The sequence below is a fragment of the Gadus chalcogrammus genome, chromosome 15 (genome assembly GCF_026213295.1).
Source record: "Gadus chalcogrammus isolate NIFS_2021 chromosome 15, NIFS_Gcha_1.0, whole genome shotgun sequence".
Taxonomy (NCBI): Eukaryota; Metazoa; Chordata; class Actinopteri; order Gadiformes; family Gadidae; genus Gadus; species Gadus chalcogrammus.
In genome coordinates, this window is record NC_079426.1 from 4336611 (window position 1) to 4353152 (window position 16542).

The window sequence follows — 16542 nt, forward strand, 5'->3', positions numbered from 1 at the left end:
GCATCTATAACACGAGGCGTTCGCTTCTGGTACAAATATGGATGTAGGCCTATATTACATCGCGATACGATTGTGTGCGAAACCCAACGCTTAAAATTCAGTTGGTTATCTGTCGTCCTTTTTAAGAAAGACGCAAAAGCGCGCATGTGTGGTGTCGCGCCAACTGACAACGCGCATCGCGTATTCAAGCGATTCAGTTCTGCTATTGACCACCAGATGGAGCCAGAGTTATATTAATGAAAGGTTAAAACAAATTGTTTTAGTATATTATGGTATTGTCTATTGATTCGTCTTATTTCGAAAGAATGTATAATATCCCACGCAAACAAGATTGAAAAATAAATACATAATAAAATCAACACGCTATTCCGTTTGGGCAGAAGTAACATTAAACAGACCACTAGGCCTACACGCTCCACTCAATTAAGGATCCTTATGCGATCAGGTAAAATCCACTTCATGTTTTGCTGCAAGACTATGAACAACAGTGCGATTGACAAACTATGGGCTGGGTTGACAAAATTAACGTCTTTCGTGTTATAGCAACTTTCTGTCAATAAGTCTGTGAAGAGTTCGATAACTGTAGAAAACTTTGTAAATGTCATAGATAAGATGGTCAGGCGTGACAAACGTTGGTTTTTGTGAAATCAGAGGCATGCATACACGAAGAGGATGACCCAAGCGGTCCATACAATATTGGTGAGTTTTACGCCATACAATCCATAATCTATATTAATATATTTAAGAGTTCCTAATGCGACCATACTCTCAGTAGCTTTCGGCTAATCATTGCTTATAATCGTGCCCTCATAATGGACAAGATTTAACTTTTACTCTGAGACGCGGCTTAATGGTTGAAGAGTCGCTCAGTGGGAGGGATTAAGCAGGAAGCCTAGGTGGCGAGGAGATCTGGAGCTCTGGAGCTCAGACACTGAACTGCATCTCTGCACCCAGAGCACCTGATGAGCATCTTCTCAAGTTGGGCTGCAGACTTTCAGCGCACCTATAACTTCGACCTGGCAACATGCATCGACTGGCTTGATCGAAATTGATTGGGATTATTTTTTTTATACCTGACGACGTTCAAATCTTGGAATAATTTCTAAGCAGTTTCTTATCATATTGTTGTGACTGCATAACATTGGAGATGGTACTGTCGATTTTCCGTTTCAATTGTATGCTTATTCTCTGTCTGGCCGCAGTCTACAACTGCCATGGTGCCGTTCAGGTCAGTAGACTTTACATTATAAGTGTATAATGCTGCATTCGTTATTATTTAATAAATTGTAAGTCGATTTGAAAAAAGAACACGGAGACCTATAGTGTTTATTATGAAGTGCAAAGTAACGTATAGTCAACTCAACTGTATTAACTGGGGTGTATATATTATTATTATACTACTACTGTATACTGTGTGTGTGTTTGTGTGTGTGTGTGTGTGTGTGTGTGTGTGTGTGTGTGTGTGTGTGTGTGTGTGTGTGCGTGTGCGTGTGCGTGTGCGTGTGCGTGTGTGTGTATGTTTGTGTGTGTGTGGGGGGGGGCTGCGTGCGCTCGTGCGTCTACCTAGTTGTCACATTATATGCAGTAATGTTTTCCACACATGCAGTGATGTAAGGACTGCTGCCCATGTATATGTTTGCTATATTATCAGTGCTGACCAGGACAGGTAAATGTTTCCTATATTTACAGCTGACTACGATATTGTTGCTCTGGTATATTGCCAGTAGCCTACTGTACTGTTTGCATTGTCAGTAGGCATACTAGTATATTTGCGAGGGGTATGCAGCCAAGGAGAAATATCCTTCAAGATAATTTCTTGTTTTTACTTCCCATTCCATTGTATACAGACGTAGGGGCATGTTGTTTCTCCCAATTAGCCTGTGCCTAATGCACTTTTTCAGGAAAGGATTAGAGACTTTTCCTCAGAGGGAACTTTGGAATGGCTTATCGAGCTTTTCCACTCAAGTAACTCACCGTAGCCTCAGTCCAAGACTCCCAGGTCTACCAGGGACTAGGGATTTGTTATTGAACAAGCCTTTTCACTCTGTACCTTACACTGCCATGCAAAATATACAGATAACCAGTGATCTGGACCAGGATCTAACAGACATCTGCCACACAGCTTTTGTCCAGCTGTGTGTTGCCATTGTGGTCGAGCTATAAAGTAATTGCCGCATGAGGTAGGAGGTGGAAGTTGAAAGCGAGAGAGGGAGAGAGAGAGAGAGAGAGAGCGAGAGAGAGAGAGAGAGAGAGAGAGAGAGAGAGAGAGAGAGAGAGAGAGAGAGAGAGAGAGAGAGAGAGAGAGAGAGGGAGAGAGAGAGAGAGGGAGAGAGAGAGAGAGAGAGAGAGAGAGAGAGAGAGAGAGAGAGGGGGAGAGAGAGAGAGAGAGAGAGAGAGAGAGAGAGAGAGAGAGAGAGGGAGAGAGAGAGAGAGGGAGAGAGAGAGAGAGAGAGAGAGAGAGAGAGAGAGAGAGAGAGAGAGAGAGAGAGAGAGAGTAAGAAAGGGAGAGAGGGAGTGATTTTAGGACAAAGCAGCACCACGTGAACTTGCCTCAATGTGTACATTATGTGGTACAGTCATTTGTTAAGCGGTGTTGAGGATGAAATAACATGTAAATAACGTGGTTGCATCTGGCCCAGCTCGTCATGCACTCACATCAGTGGTATGTGCTCTATCTAAGACCATGTGGTAACCCCTACGCTATAAACTCACTAAGTACATCTCCCTAGCTATACAACATAAGTAAAGTAGAATAACAAACCTAACCGACTTCTTAGCTTAGTGGCTACTGTGATTGAGTCCCAGCAAAATGGTACTAAGTTTGATTATAAGTCAGTTATTCTTATTAGTGATCAATTAATCTAATAAGTATATGTTACCTTTGCAAAATATTCGAAGTAGATTACTACAAAACCCTATAACTGACTTGATAGCCTAGTGGCAAGTGTGTTTGACACCCAGCAGCATGTCTAATAATATACTTGTAATAATTGAATATGAAAGGTCACCGTAATGCTTGAACCCACAACCGTATGACTGTGAGGCATGAGAGCTGGTCTTACAAACTTTTTGTCCAATACTTACTGTGGGATTCTTGGTGTTCACCAAATACTGTGACCTCCGACCCCTGAACTGTCCCTATCCATTGAAGAATTAAACAGGGTTTCATAGGCAAAGTTTCCAATGTATTACAATGAGGAATTACAGAGTTGGCAATGCACACATTCCCCTTAATAACTCAGAAACGGCTCAGAATGTCTAATAATAATTACAGTACGTGCACATTGCGTCGTTTAGGGCCCTACATTCTGCCATGGATTCGGTATCCATAACTGGTAAATATAAACCTCAATGACTGGGTGGTAGCTCTAGAAAAATCAGGCGGGATAATATTATTAAGAAGGAAAAGAGGGAAATAGGACACGAGATACAACCTTGTGTTTGCTTTGCAACCGCACTAATTAAGAAGCTGGCTCCCATTCGGGCTACCTCAGCCCGTGCAGCTGCTCTTTATGTTCTGTTGGCTACTTTCATGTTCCACATTTCGCGGTGCGCCTCCCTCTCCAACCCCTTTCTGAAGTCATGTTCCGCTTTTTTCGTTTTAAGTTAATTTCTCCGAAAAGTCCTCCAATTAAAGCGCTTTGATGGAGATCCCTTTCGACATGTCTTCCCGCTATTTCCTTTTTTTTTTTTTCTACAGAGCTGTATGGACAAGCACCAGGTCGTGGGGGTTCTCCGTCAGATGGAGAAGTTCCTGAAGGGCCAGGAGTTGAGGTTCACGGAGGGTCTGCGCATCATGAAGTCCAAGCTGGTGACCCTGCAGAACTCCGTGTCCAAGCTGCCCCAGGCGGACCAGTCTGCAGGTGATCCGTCCGGTCCAGACCGGTTGTATATGCAGAATAATGTCTCCATCTGAACCTTTTTGAAACAATGGGAAGGTTTAATATGTTTTTTTTTCCAATAGTATGATGATACAATCCTTTGAGCAGAATTCCACTACGTTTCTAACCGTGTATACCATAGATATTTAAACAAAGCGTATATTTATAAAAAGTTGTGGGTAAGAAGTCCATTGAATGCAAACTTAAATGGCCCCCGATGCATAGAGCCATAACCTTTACCTGAGCTCGCTGAGCATGGCATTAACACTGACAGGGTTAGGGCTTTCATTTCCACTGGGGAAGAATGTGCTCATGGTATTGTAAGACACCTTTGGATAAAATCATCAGCCAAATGGAAAATATACATAGTATATATTTACCATCTAATTTATTAACTGTTGAATATCTGTTAAATTAGATGTTTGTCTATGTCTACACAGATTGAAGGGTTTAGCTTTGATATAATTAATTTCATTGTTGCATCAAGTCAAATAGTCAATAGTCAATTTGGGAATGCTCCGTTTTTCGCCGAGGTCGGTTGGGATCCAACCGCCGGCGTAAAATATGCACGGAACAAAAAATGGCTTCCTTTTGCCATTACGGGATAACCCAGAGCCACCCAACGGAGCGCGCTGGTTTACACAGCTGAGCACTGACAGCAGGCCTAGGAGGAAGCAGCTTTGTGTCGTTTGGCAGTTGTAACCAAGGCTACGGGACGTTCTCTGGTGTCCGACCAGCCTTCCCCGTAGCTATGTGGACTGGACGGCTCTTGGCAGGAGAATAGGAGCCGGATCTGACTTTGGTTTTCATTGGATCCAAGGCTCAATAAAATAAAAAAAGATAAAGGGAAGAGTGGAACCGTTTCAACCAGCTCTTCTCATTCCTTAATATAACTTTTTGAGACCAATTCATGCGTCCCTCTTTGGCGCACGAGCAACTATTTCTTACTTGATTCAAGTCTGCGTCTTGCTCCTCTTGAAACCACTCCTCAGTGAAAAACTAGAGTGTATAACTATCTGGTTGTTTCAAAGCCACCATGTGAAGTCCCCATGCTATAACTATTAACCACCTAAACTAAAACATTGGTTTAATTAGTTCCTGTATCGTCTCCTAGAGACTGGTCAACACAGTTAATACCAACAGCATTCCCCTTCTACATAACAACCTGGACAGGCTGCATCGTCAGCCAGGGTTTTCTTTGTTTTCCTTGCATGTAATCCTAACATCCTCCGTAATGAGTGTGCATGCAAAGGGGAGCAACAACATCAACATCCAGATAACATCTTCACTACTTCGAAGTCGATTCAAAAATATGCACGCAATGTGCATGTCGTTTCAGGCATGTCATATATTTTCCCACTGGGGCTTCTGCTGTGGTTCCCATCTGATAGGGCTTCAACCCTAATCACAAATTGTTCTCTCCTGTTGTGCGCTGGCTTTCGGGAGAGAGACATTTCGGACAGTCGGTTCCCATGAAGGCCCTCCATCACCCCGGCAGCAGGCGTATATCCCGGGGCCGGGAATACCACAGGACGCTGGGAGGCTTGATACACATATTAATAGACTTATATGTGTAGTAAGACTCCCAGCAACACGTGTATATCCTGGGGCCGGGAATACCAGAGGATGTTGGGAGACTTAATACACATGTGATTCACCTCCCTGCTCCTGTTGCCTTTCTCTCTCCCTATCCCTATCTCTCTCTCTCTCTCTCTCTCTCTCTCTCTCTCTCTCTCTCCGTCTCTCTCTCTCTCCGTCTCTCTCTCTCTCCGTCTCTCTCTCTGTCTCTGTCTCTCTCTCTCTCTCTCTCTCTCTCTCTCTCTCTCTCTCTCTCTGTCTCTGTCTCTCTCTCTCTCTCTCTCTCTCTCTCTCTCTCTCTCTCTCTCTCTCTCTCTCTCTCTCTCTGTCTCTGTCTCTGTCTCTGTCTCTGTCTCTGTCTCTGTCTCTGTCTCTCTCTCCCTCTCCCTCTCCCTCACCATCTCTCTCTCTCTCTCTCTCTCTCTCTCTCTCTCTCTCTCTCTCTCTCTCTCTCTCTCTCTCTCTCTCTCTCTCCCTTTCTCTCTCTGTCTCTCGCCCAGCCCCCACCACGTGCCCGACCTTGGAGGCTCCGGTCCACGGCAAGAAGTTCGGCTCCAAGTTCGTCGTGGGCCACGAGGTCCACTTCTCCTGTTCCCATGGTTACCGCCTGGTGGGCCCTGGGACGCGCGTGTGCCAGGACAACGGCAGCTGGAGTGGCACCAGCACCCTCTGTAAAGGTACACACACACACACACACACACACACACACACACACACACACACACACACACACACACACACACACACACACACAGACGCGCCACACCCACACACACACACACACACGCGCTACACATACACACACACACACACACACACACAGACGCGCTACACACACACACACACACGCTAACCCACACACAGATGCTAACGCATGCACACACACACACACACACACACACACACACACACACACACACACACACACACACACACACACAGACGCGCCACACCCACACACACACACACACACACTAACACACACACAGATGCTAACGCATGCACACACACACACACACACACATACACACACACATGCATGGGCGCACACACACACACACACACACAGACGCGCACACACACACACACACACACACACACATACACACACACGCTAACACACACAGAGACGCACACACAGACGCGCACACACGTACACACACACACACACACACTAACACACACACAGACGCGCACAAACATACACACATGCTAACACACACAGACGCACGCACACAGACAAACCCACACATACACGCTAACACACACACAGACGCGAACATACACACACACACACACACACACACACACACACACACACACACACACACACACACACACACACACACACACACACACACACCAGTGATGATCATGTCTGATAGGTCATCTAGTATAGAGGACGCAAACACATTAACATTAATAACAACAAAAAATACAAAAAAAATACATGTCGATTTTTATAATGTTACAGTAAGAATATATTCTTACTGAATATATATTAAGAATATATGTAAAGAGCACACTCAAACACACATACACACACACACACACACTCCCACGCGTCCATCCCACAGACAGCCAGCCGGTATCCATTGCCACCTCACCATCAGTTGGTGGATGGAATGCCTTGTCTGCCGCTGCCGCTGTATGAAGCTCCACTCGAGGGCCAGATGGTACCCACACACCCATTCAGGATGACCTTGGCTCAGGAATCCCTTAATGCCAGGCAGGGTCGAGTCCGTGGGCCGCGTTCCCCCTCCCGGGGAGATCCGCGCACAACCAGGCAACAAGGCGAGGAGCGGAAGAAAAGGTCCATTCTTCGGGGACGGCCGCGGCTCGGAGCCCATACTGAATGACACCCTCGTTAGGGTGGCATTAAATGTCTCGGAACACAGAAAAACACCTGTACCGCATTCCTGCTCGGGGCGCTGCCTGAGCTCTCCCTGTGTCTCTCCCGGGGCTCGCCATGAACAGAATCAGTTGTCCCGGGTACTGTAAGATAGCTAGACGCTGGTCGGGTTACCTGGGGGACTTTGACAGGGTTCTCCCTACCCACTCCCCCCACCCCCATTCATTCAACCCAGGGGAGCTGCATGGTCTGCGAGCATGCAAGTATGCTAAGCACGCTGTTGATGGCAAGCTTTAGTGGGGGTGGGAGGGGGTCACTACCGACATTCCTGCAGAAATTCCACCAAAAGGCACATGCACGTACTCTTGTTTGTTGACGTTAATGTATAAAAAGCAAACAAAACAGCGCCTTCTGCACAGTGTTATCTCTGTGCTTGAAGCGCAGTCGGCCTATCGAACGTATGGTATTAGTCTTACTTGAAAAAGCACTAACGGTAGGAGTTCGGAAAGAAAATAACACACATTTCCATCCTAGTTTAAAAATAACCAGGAGCTTGAATTGGCCCTATACATGTTAGGGTCTTATGTCAACCGCCGGAGAAGTCAAACAAACAAGGGGTCATTTAATATCTGTGGATTTAGACCTTAAGCTTTTGCCACACTGGGGGCCGTGGCTTGTTCCTTCAGTCGTCACACTTTAGATCTTCTGCAAGGCTCCAAGAAGCTTTACCTAATGTTTAAGCAAACAAAGTCTGGGGAGGCCGTCTCGAGGTGATTTTCCAGAAATGTCCCACTCCGAGCAAATTGGAGTAAGAGATCTCTTAACTCTCGGGTTAGTCGACTACTCTACTAGTCAAATGTTGTATCGTCCAAAGTTGTATCAGTTATTAATGGTTACTGAAAAGTACCGCATGTGGAATGGGGCATTGGTCCTAATGTGATGTGTTGAATCTGGAATGTGGGCGAACCATCTGAACCAAACCTCTGGCAATCCTTCTCTGTAATGACCAAGTATTCATCTCTCATTAAATGGAACATTCAAGTCTTTCATACTTTTATAATGATAGAGAGAGATCGATCATTTGTAGCATGTCAATCTTAAAAAACATCTTGGGGTAATGGCAATTAACTGCATTTGCAATCCACCGTGGGTGGGATACACAAATTTTCCTTAAAACTTCAAAACGTATGAGCTCTAGGATTGACTTTGTGAGATTTGTGTAAGAGAGAGGTATGTGTGATAAAAATGACTTGTAAGGATTATCGTTTCATCTTGTTTTGAAGGGGTGGTTTTCAGCCAATCACCAAGGTATCTTCCTGGATTCCACCAAAATAAATCTACCCAGAGATAAAAAAAAAAAAAAAGCGGTAGACGACACTGTAGCCTACTGTAGACAACATGATAGGACCGGTCTCTCATCCCTCGTGCTCATTACCGGTTCTCACACCTGAAGTTTGCCAACTCTGGCTGGCACGAAGGGGCTAACAGTAATCTCATTCACACCCTCCATCTCCCCTTACAAGGGAGACACTGTAGACAGCCTGCTGCGTGTCAGTTGCAACAACCAGAAAGTCATCCGGCATTCACACCACACACCACTGCAATTGATAGCATTCGCTAGCGTTTATGTCAGTGCACTACTGTTGCTTCGTCCAGCCCGGGTTTTCCCGACCTTCTACCTGAGTTTATCGTCTTCCCATTCATGAGAGGTCTGCTTCGTCTCTGTCCAGATTTGAGCGAATGTGGGAGTAACCCCTGCCAGAACGGGGGTACCTGCGTGGAGGGGGTCAAGCAGTACAAGTGCACCTGCCCCGTGACCTGGAGTGGGTCTCAGTGCCAGCACCCCACCCAGACAGGTGAAGTCCCCCTCCATCTCGTTATAAACAGAGACATGGTTTTCACTTTGGATCTGGTAACTGCATTTGTAATCCAGGGTTGGTGCACCCATGCACGGTTGTCTTCTTTCTGTGCACAGCGTATAACCGTTAGGATCTCATAAGGATTTCATTGCCCTTCGAGTCCTTGAATGTATATAAAGTCGTTGTTCTTTGAAACACCGTCTTCTCTCACAGCGGTGTGCCTGTCAACATGTCAGGCCCTAATTCTCCCCGGTCTAATCGGAGTCCTTCTTTGTTCCCTCTCCCCCCCCCCTCAGCCCCGCCTGAGTGGAGCGTCATGAACGACCCGGCCTTCAGCCGACGGCCGCGCTGCGCCAAGGTGGACCAGGCCCAGCACTGCAGCTGCGACGCAGGCTTCCACATGAGCGGCACCTCGGATAACTCCATCTGCCAGGGTGCGCCGTGGACATCGGCTCCTTTCCTGTATCCCTGCTGCACTGCTGTGGTTATGACTGCATTGTTCCTGCGTCGTAGAGGGTTGTGTGTCCATGCATATCCCTGCCGCAGAGATTAACATGCATGACGCATATTCTTTAACATTATTTCTTAACATGTTTTACTTCGATGTATAGGTTTTCTGAAGTGGGCTGTGTGTGTGTCTGTGCTTGTGTGCGTGCGTATGTGTGTGTGTGTGTGTATGTGTGCGTGCGTGCGTATGCGTGCATGAATGCGTGTGTGTGTGTGTATATGTTTGTATACATGCTCATCTCATCGCCTTCCCCCTGCCTCTCCTCAGACGTGAACGAGTGTGAGGTGTACCGACTGGACCAGGGCGGGAAGCTGTGCATCCACGAGTGTGTGAACGTCCCCGGGTCCTACCACTGCGCCTGCCCCACCGGCTACAAGCTCCTCCTAGACGGACGGAGCTGCGAAGGTAAAGGCTCAGTTACGGTTCAGCGTCGACGCAACGCAATGACCACGCAGACGCTTCAACGCAGTCTTGAACCTGTTTTGGTTCTGCGTAGGGGTTTTAGCGAGCGGACCAATCGCAGCCCTTCGCTGCTGCTGTGCCTCGACGCAAGGTTACAATTTTCGGGATGTGCACGTCGGCCCTGGCATTGGCTGCAAGAAGGGTCCACAAGGACGAAACTGGTCCGTAAATCCCCTTGCGTTGCGTCGACGGGGAACCATAACTAAGCCTTAAGTGAGTCGCCCCGGACCCATTGGGTGACTTTTAAAGTCGGGGGGCCGACTTTGTCAACACACGGTACAGGACTGGTCTTGACGATAAGTCCCACCTTGCCCTCGGGTCGACTGAGGACGTGTGGGGGGTCTTCTCACATTAAGACTCTGCTACCAGGTTCTCTGGTAGTCTCTGAGAACTCGCGTGAACACGTCCACTCATGTAGGCGGGAATGAGATCCGGGAGGAATTTTTATGACAGCCGCTGGATTTGTCAACACCTCTAATGAACGATGCCTTCATTTATACTGGAACCAATGTTTTAAGGACCGCTTCAAGCCTGTTCGTCTTGAGGGATTCGACCAAAAGTTTAGGCAGCAGTTCAAGCCATTGACAAATCACCAGGAAGAAATTCATGGTTCGATGGCTGATTGTCAACCACATATTTGGGTCGTCCATTATGAGGGACAGGCCATTTGATTCTTCCCATTGGCTCTTGTCATCGTAATATCTGATTTCAGTCTCAGTCCCCCCCCCCCCCCCCACACAGTCCCCCCCCCCCCCCCCACCAAGTCAGACCCGATAATATAAAACCGGTCTGAGTAAATCTCTGCCCTCCCGACTCTACAGGGGGCGGTGAAATTGCTTGTCTCGAGACACACTTCAATAACAATCAGACTTACGTGAATTCAGGCCAATCCCCTTTCCCCTCTTCTCCCATCTCTCCCCCCCTCTCTCCCCTCTCCCCTCTCCCTCTCCCCTCTCCCCTCTCTCCCGTCCTCTCCCCTCGCCCCCTCTCCCCTCTCCCCCCTCTCCCCTCTCTCCCCCCCCTCCCCTCTCTCCCCTCTCTCCCCTCTCCCCCCTCTCCCCTCTCTCCCCTCTCCCCCCTCTCTCCCTCTCTCCCCTCTCTCCCCCTCTCCCCTCTCTCCCCTCTCTCCCCCGTCTCCCCTACTGAGTCTGCCCAGTAAGCCAGCCCTAGTATCAGCAGGTTTGTCGCCTCATGGAGCCCTGACAGGATGGGGACAAAGGCCCATTCACAGGCCTATGGGCTGAAGGATCCCGCTGGTTCATGAGCTCAGAGAACAACAGGTGTCGGGCCAAAGCCCTTGGATCCCCGTGGTGTGCACGAGGAGCAGGGGAAGGGTTTGGTAGTGCGGGTTCCTGAGGCTCCTGTGCAGCAGGAGTTTGTCCGCCCCCAGTGGCCGGCGTGGCTATCATAATGTACCCCCTGAGCTCTTTCTGCTTGCCAGCGGAACAAATGAGCTCACCGCTTCCCAGGAAAAACAATCTGGAGGACATGAGGTGCGCTCGCAAACCGTGTGTGTGTGTGTGTGTGTGTGTGTGTGTGTGGTTGTGTGTGTGTGTGTGTGTGTGTGTGTGTGTGTTTGTGTCTGTATGTGTCTGTGTGTGTGTGTGTGTAGTGGGGGGTTCAACTGAAAATCCAAATAAACAGTCATAGCCCAGTGCCGCCATGCTGTGGTAACCAGGAAGCAGGGATTGAGTCAGGCCGACTGAAGAAAGTTGGCCTGACTCCTCTCCTCCCCTCTCCTCTCCTCCCCTCCCCTCCCCTCTCCCTCCTCCCTCTCCTCCCTCTCCTCCCCTCTTCCTCTCCTCCCCTCTCCTCCCCTCTCCTCCCCTCTCCTCTCCTCTCCTCCCCTCTCCTCCCCTCTCCTCCCCTCTCCTCCCCTCTCCTTCCTTCTCTTCTCCGCTTTCGTCTTCTCTCCTCCTATCCTTCCCCTTTCTTCACCCCTCTCCTCTTCTCTCCCCTCCTCTCCCCCTCCTCCTCCTCCTCCTCCTCTCCTCCCCCCTCGCCTCCCCCCCTCCTCCCCCCCTCCTCCGCCCCTCCTCTCCTCTCCTCCTCCCTGTGCTACCTCATCCATGCTTTTTCCCTTCTGTTTTTCCTCCAGATGTGGACGAGTGTCTGAGCCAGCAACACAACTGCAGCCGAGGGACCACGTGCATCAACACTGGGGGGGCCTTCCAGTGTGTCAGCCCCGAGTGTCCCCCTGGCCATGGCAACATCAGCTACGTCAAGACCTCTCCCCTGTGAGTGCCTGCAGCTCGGCCCTCCCTGCTCTATGAATGATGGGCTCTCCAAGCAATTTGTGTGTTTGCCGTTTTGTTTTTCTTTCGCGAGCGGGGGGGGGGGGGGGGGATAATTTACTTATTTTCTATGTATAGCTGTGTCCTTAAATCATGCACCTGGGAAACGGCAGGAATTGGAGTCACATACTGTGCTTTACAAAGAACACACTCTCTATGTGAGTTGAGATGACTCAGTGCCGTCGAAACTACAAACACATTGAAAGAATTTTCTTTACTTTTTTCCGTCTTCAAAGACATAACAAGTTCAAGCAAGGCTCCTCGACATCGTCTTGACTTTCGTCTTAGCTGACAATCCAACCCGAGCATCAGCCTATCTGAGTATTAATCTCTCTAACAGCAAAGCATTGCATCATCTCAAAGAGACATCATACGATGAACGCAAACCTCTTTTTCTTTCTCTTAATGTATTCAACACATGTTCCTCAACCCTTAAGTCATAGCCAACGTCGCCAGAGCCATCATAATCTCTCAAGCACCCTTGGCTTGGCATTTTACACCTGGAGTCGCCAGTTCTTCACAAGCTGCCTCATTTAAGGGCATGAAACGCAGCCCTGTCTATTCCCAGTGAAGCGTCTATGAGGTCAGATGCAGTCATACCGCCAGCAGAGTGGGTCAACATATGTTGGGAAAAATGTCTAACTGGGAGAATGCCTGGACTTGTGTAAAATAGATTAGTATTAATATTGTAAAATGAAATATTAGGCAGGCCAGGGGTCGGTTGTAGTGTCGGAGTGTACACAGAGGAGTGTCTGGACAAATCATATAGGAAGACCTTCAAAAAAAAAGAAAATGTCCTCCGCCTTTTTGTCAAATTGTCAGATGTCAACAATGCACATTTAGGGCTAGGCTAGCAGCAGGGCTGTGAGTGGCAGGTCCATGTCCTTCTGAGTGTGTGTGCATAGGTTCTGTCATGTCAGATCGCTCCTGTCTCCTCCAAACTTTTGGAGGTTCTTCGCACCAGGCTCTTGGAGGTTCTACGTTTCCCGTGTGTGTGTGGAAAGTGTGTTTGTGTGTGCGTGTGAGGTTCATAGATGAGAGGTTAACCAGGGACAGTTTGGTAAAGAAGACTTATGGATGCGAGACCACTGAACAAAAATTCTATTTCAACTTTTTGCGGTGGACAATCCTCGATATAAATGATTCAATTCTTTGGGCAAAGAGTTCTTAACCGCAAATCCAAACCAGATACACTTTCGCTTATTGTACGAATCCCTGCCGTTCCCCGGCCGTTTCCCCACTGCTGCTCTCTGACTAACAACACGAGGGAGCCCTGGTTAATCCAACCAGCCGATCGCCTCCATCGCATCGTCCATGCGTCCTCTGACTGTGTTATCATGATCCACCCTCTTCATCAGAAATTTTTAAGAAGCAACAGGTCAAATGGCAGACTCTTGCAAAAGAAAATTAGGACCACTAGGTACAGCAAGTGTTTTGTGGCTACAGCAATTATACAGTACAACAAAAGACATAAAAACTCATAGGCATTTTAAACTATGAGCATACTGTATATATCAGTGAAATATTGTACTATTTTATTTACTCATACATGATTGTCATGTTTTCTATGTTCTTGCTGCTCTGTCTGTCTTGTCCTTGTTCTTCTTTTCATGTTTTGTATTAATGTTTTTTTAATGATATACAGCAGGCTGCATAACAATGGAGCGTGTAATGAATGAATTTCCTACCTGGACAATAAAGTTGACCTTGACCTTGACCTTGACCTTCTGCGTCCTTCCTCCCCCCCCCCAACAGCCAATGCGAGAGGAACCCCTGTCCCGTGACCAGCCGGCCCTGCCACATGGCGCCCAAGACGGTGTCCTTCCACTACCTGTCCCTGCCCTCCAACCTGAAGACCCCCGCCACGCTGTTCCGCATGGCCACCGCCAGCGCCCCCGGCCGCGCGGGCCCCGACAGCCTGCGCTTCGGCATCGTCGGGGGCAACGCCCGCGGCACCTTCGTCATGCAGCGGTCGGACCGGCAGACGGGCGAGCTGCTCCTGGTGCAGCAGCTGCGCGGGCCGCTGGACCTCAGCGTGGACGTGGACATGTCCGAGTACAGCGAGCGCACCTTCCAGGCCAAGCACGTGGCCAAGGTGCACGTGCTGGTGTCCCCGTACAGCTTCTGAACGGGTGGGTGGGTCAGCGGGCCCCCCCCCCCCCCCCCCCCCCCCCCCCCGGGAGAGGGCGAGGACTTGAGAGGGGATGGGGGTGGACGAAAACAACAAAAACAAAAGTTTGATAAATATATTATAGAAGTAAAAGAAAGAGTATGGAACCGGCGGTCTGTGGAGGCTGATCGGGTAGTTGGCCGTGACGTTGCTTCAGTTATCAGTTACCTAAGCTGTTTTGTTCGAGTGTCACGCGTTATTGCTTGGGGGGCTTGGGGGAAGGGTGTCCGGTACTGAAAGAGAGAGCGCTGTGCCGTAGCGGATTTATTTTGTGGATTAATGTGAGAGAGGTGGATTGAGTGGTTCAGAGGGAGAAGGTTGATTATGTATTTTTTGTTGTTGAAGATTCTCGTTTTTGTGTTTGTTTTGGGCCCATCTTAGGTTATTTTTGCGTAGTTTAGCATTCGCCCCATTTAATGCACTACCCTAGTTTCTACGCCAAACTGTCACAAATCCCTATTCGACATTATAACCGTAGTAATTATTATTTATTGGAAATATTATTGCTGGTTTTGTCAATTTAAATATATGCATCGGTTGTATCTTCTTTCTCACTGTATGTCATTCATATTTGTTCTTTTTTTTTACCGGTTGGCTTTCTCAAAGAAGTCATTTGTGTTACCAGTCTGGAACATTGGAGCACTTATGTACACGGTCATGTTTTGCTATGTTTTTATATACCGTAAGTTATCAAGACTTTGTGTGATCACACCGTTATCTAACCTTGATTTGACCGAGCACAACAGAATATAGCTGGTATTTTAATGACTCCCTATAACAATTTCTCCTGAACTAAAAATAAAGCTGGCCAGAGGCTTCAGTCCTTGTTTATTAAAACTGCCTGACTTGATGTTCAACAGTATGTTTCTAAATTACTCCCAAGATTTGCTGCGACTTTCCTTCTAAATCCATTACATATGCCTTTTTAAGAATAACCAGCGTTGGGATGGCTATCGCAGCCTTGCCTAGCCAATCACAGATTCTAAATAAACACTGCTTGGCTTTATGGGAAGCATGGCTTTCCCAATGTATGAAGACAGGAATGTTGGTCCTGAATTAAACATTCCCCAGTCAAAGCCACACTCATTGACGGTTTGAGAAATGAAAGGAAAACCTCACTGTGTTTTTTTATGCAGATGATAATACCCATCATAATATGAAAAGCACATTTGTCTGTTTTTTTGCTTCGCTAATGTATTTTTGGGAGAAAGAGAATATGTTAATGTTCCCCACATGTGGCCTAGTCATCTTTCCCTTCCTCTTCTATCTTCATCCTCCTCATCCCCTCCTATCTTCATACACAACACAATGTGTGTAAAGTGTCTGTGCTAAAGATGTTTGTTGCACAGTTGGTCCCAAGAGATCTGAGTCCAGCAGGAGATGATAATAACTTGGACAACGCCACATACAAGTCATAGGTAGAGTTTATGGTAGGGAAGCTAAGGACATGTCCACTTTAGTTTGCACCACTGTGTCGGGTTAATTGTCCCCACCCTGTTGTCCCCGTTATTGCAATCCAGCGGAACATTTATTTATGGAGACATTCAGTTCAAATGAACAAAACAATCTCTGACAGGTCTGCCAAATCAGCAAGCTTAACCGACATCTGACCTGCAAATACAAACAACTTACTTCCTCAGAAATTCTTCTTGCGCCCTTCTCGGTCTGTCCTGACCCTTTGTCTTTCTGTCCTGAACGTCTGTCTGTCTGGCAGCTTGCCCGTAGCAGTTCGGTTTGAGTCAAAAGGAAGAGAGTGCTACCTTTGCTTTTATAATATATTCAATATATTTGTCAGCCAACACTTCTCTTTCCTTTAGGAAGTGTTCACTGACATTCTAATAAATGGAAATAATATTCCACTGCATTTCATCAATGTTCAAAATAAAATTGATTCTCCAATATGGGCTGTATACTATAAAAACCTTTCCCCTCAGAGGT

At 47.6% G+C, this 16542-nt stretch overlaps 1 protein-coding gene across 1 annotated transcript; it reads left to right on the forward strand.

The window, feature by feature from the left end:
• Nucleotides 1-500: 500 nt before the first annotated feature.
• LOC130405176 (fibulin-7) lies at nt 501-16449 on the forward strand. The gene is made up of 8 exons (XM_056610198.1): nt 501-1228; nt 3701-3863; nt 5960-6136; nt 9042-9167; nt 9467-9604; nt 9946-10083; nt 12239-12377; nt 14190-16449. Exons 1-8 carry the CDS (start codon nt 1148-1150, stop codon nt 14560-14562), a joined length of 1335 nt encoding a protein of 444 aa, XP_056466173.1. The 5' UTR covers nt 501-1147; the 3' UTR covers nt 14563-16449.
• The last annotated feature ends 93 nt before the right edge of the window (nt 16450-16542 follow it).

Bases quoted from the DNA above. Each gene is read 5' to 3' on its own strand.
- LOC130405176 (XM_056610198.1), top strand. From the start codon at position 1,148: ATGGTACTGTCGATTTTCCGTTTCAATTGTATGCTTATTCTCTGTCTG. The intron at 6,137-9,041 runs GTACACACACAC...GTCTCTGTCCAG, and splicing joins CACCAGCACCCTCTGTAAAG to ATTTGAGCGAATGTGGGAGT. The intron at 12,378-14,189 runs GTGAGTGCCTGC...CCCCCCCAACAG, and splicing joins TACGTCAAGACCTCTCCCCT to CCAATGCGAGAGGAACCCCT.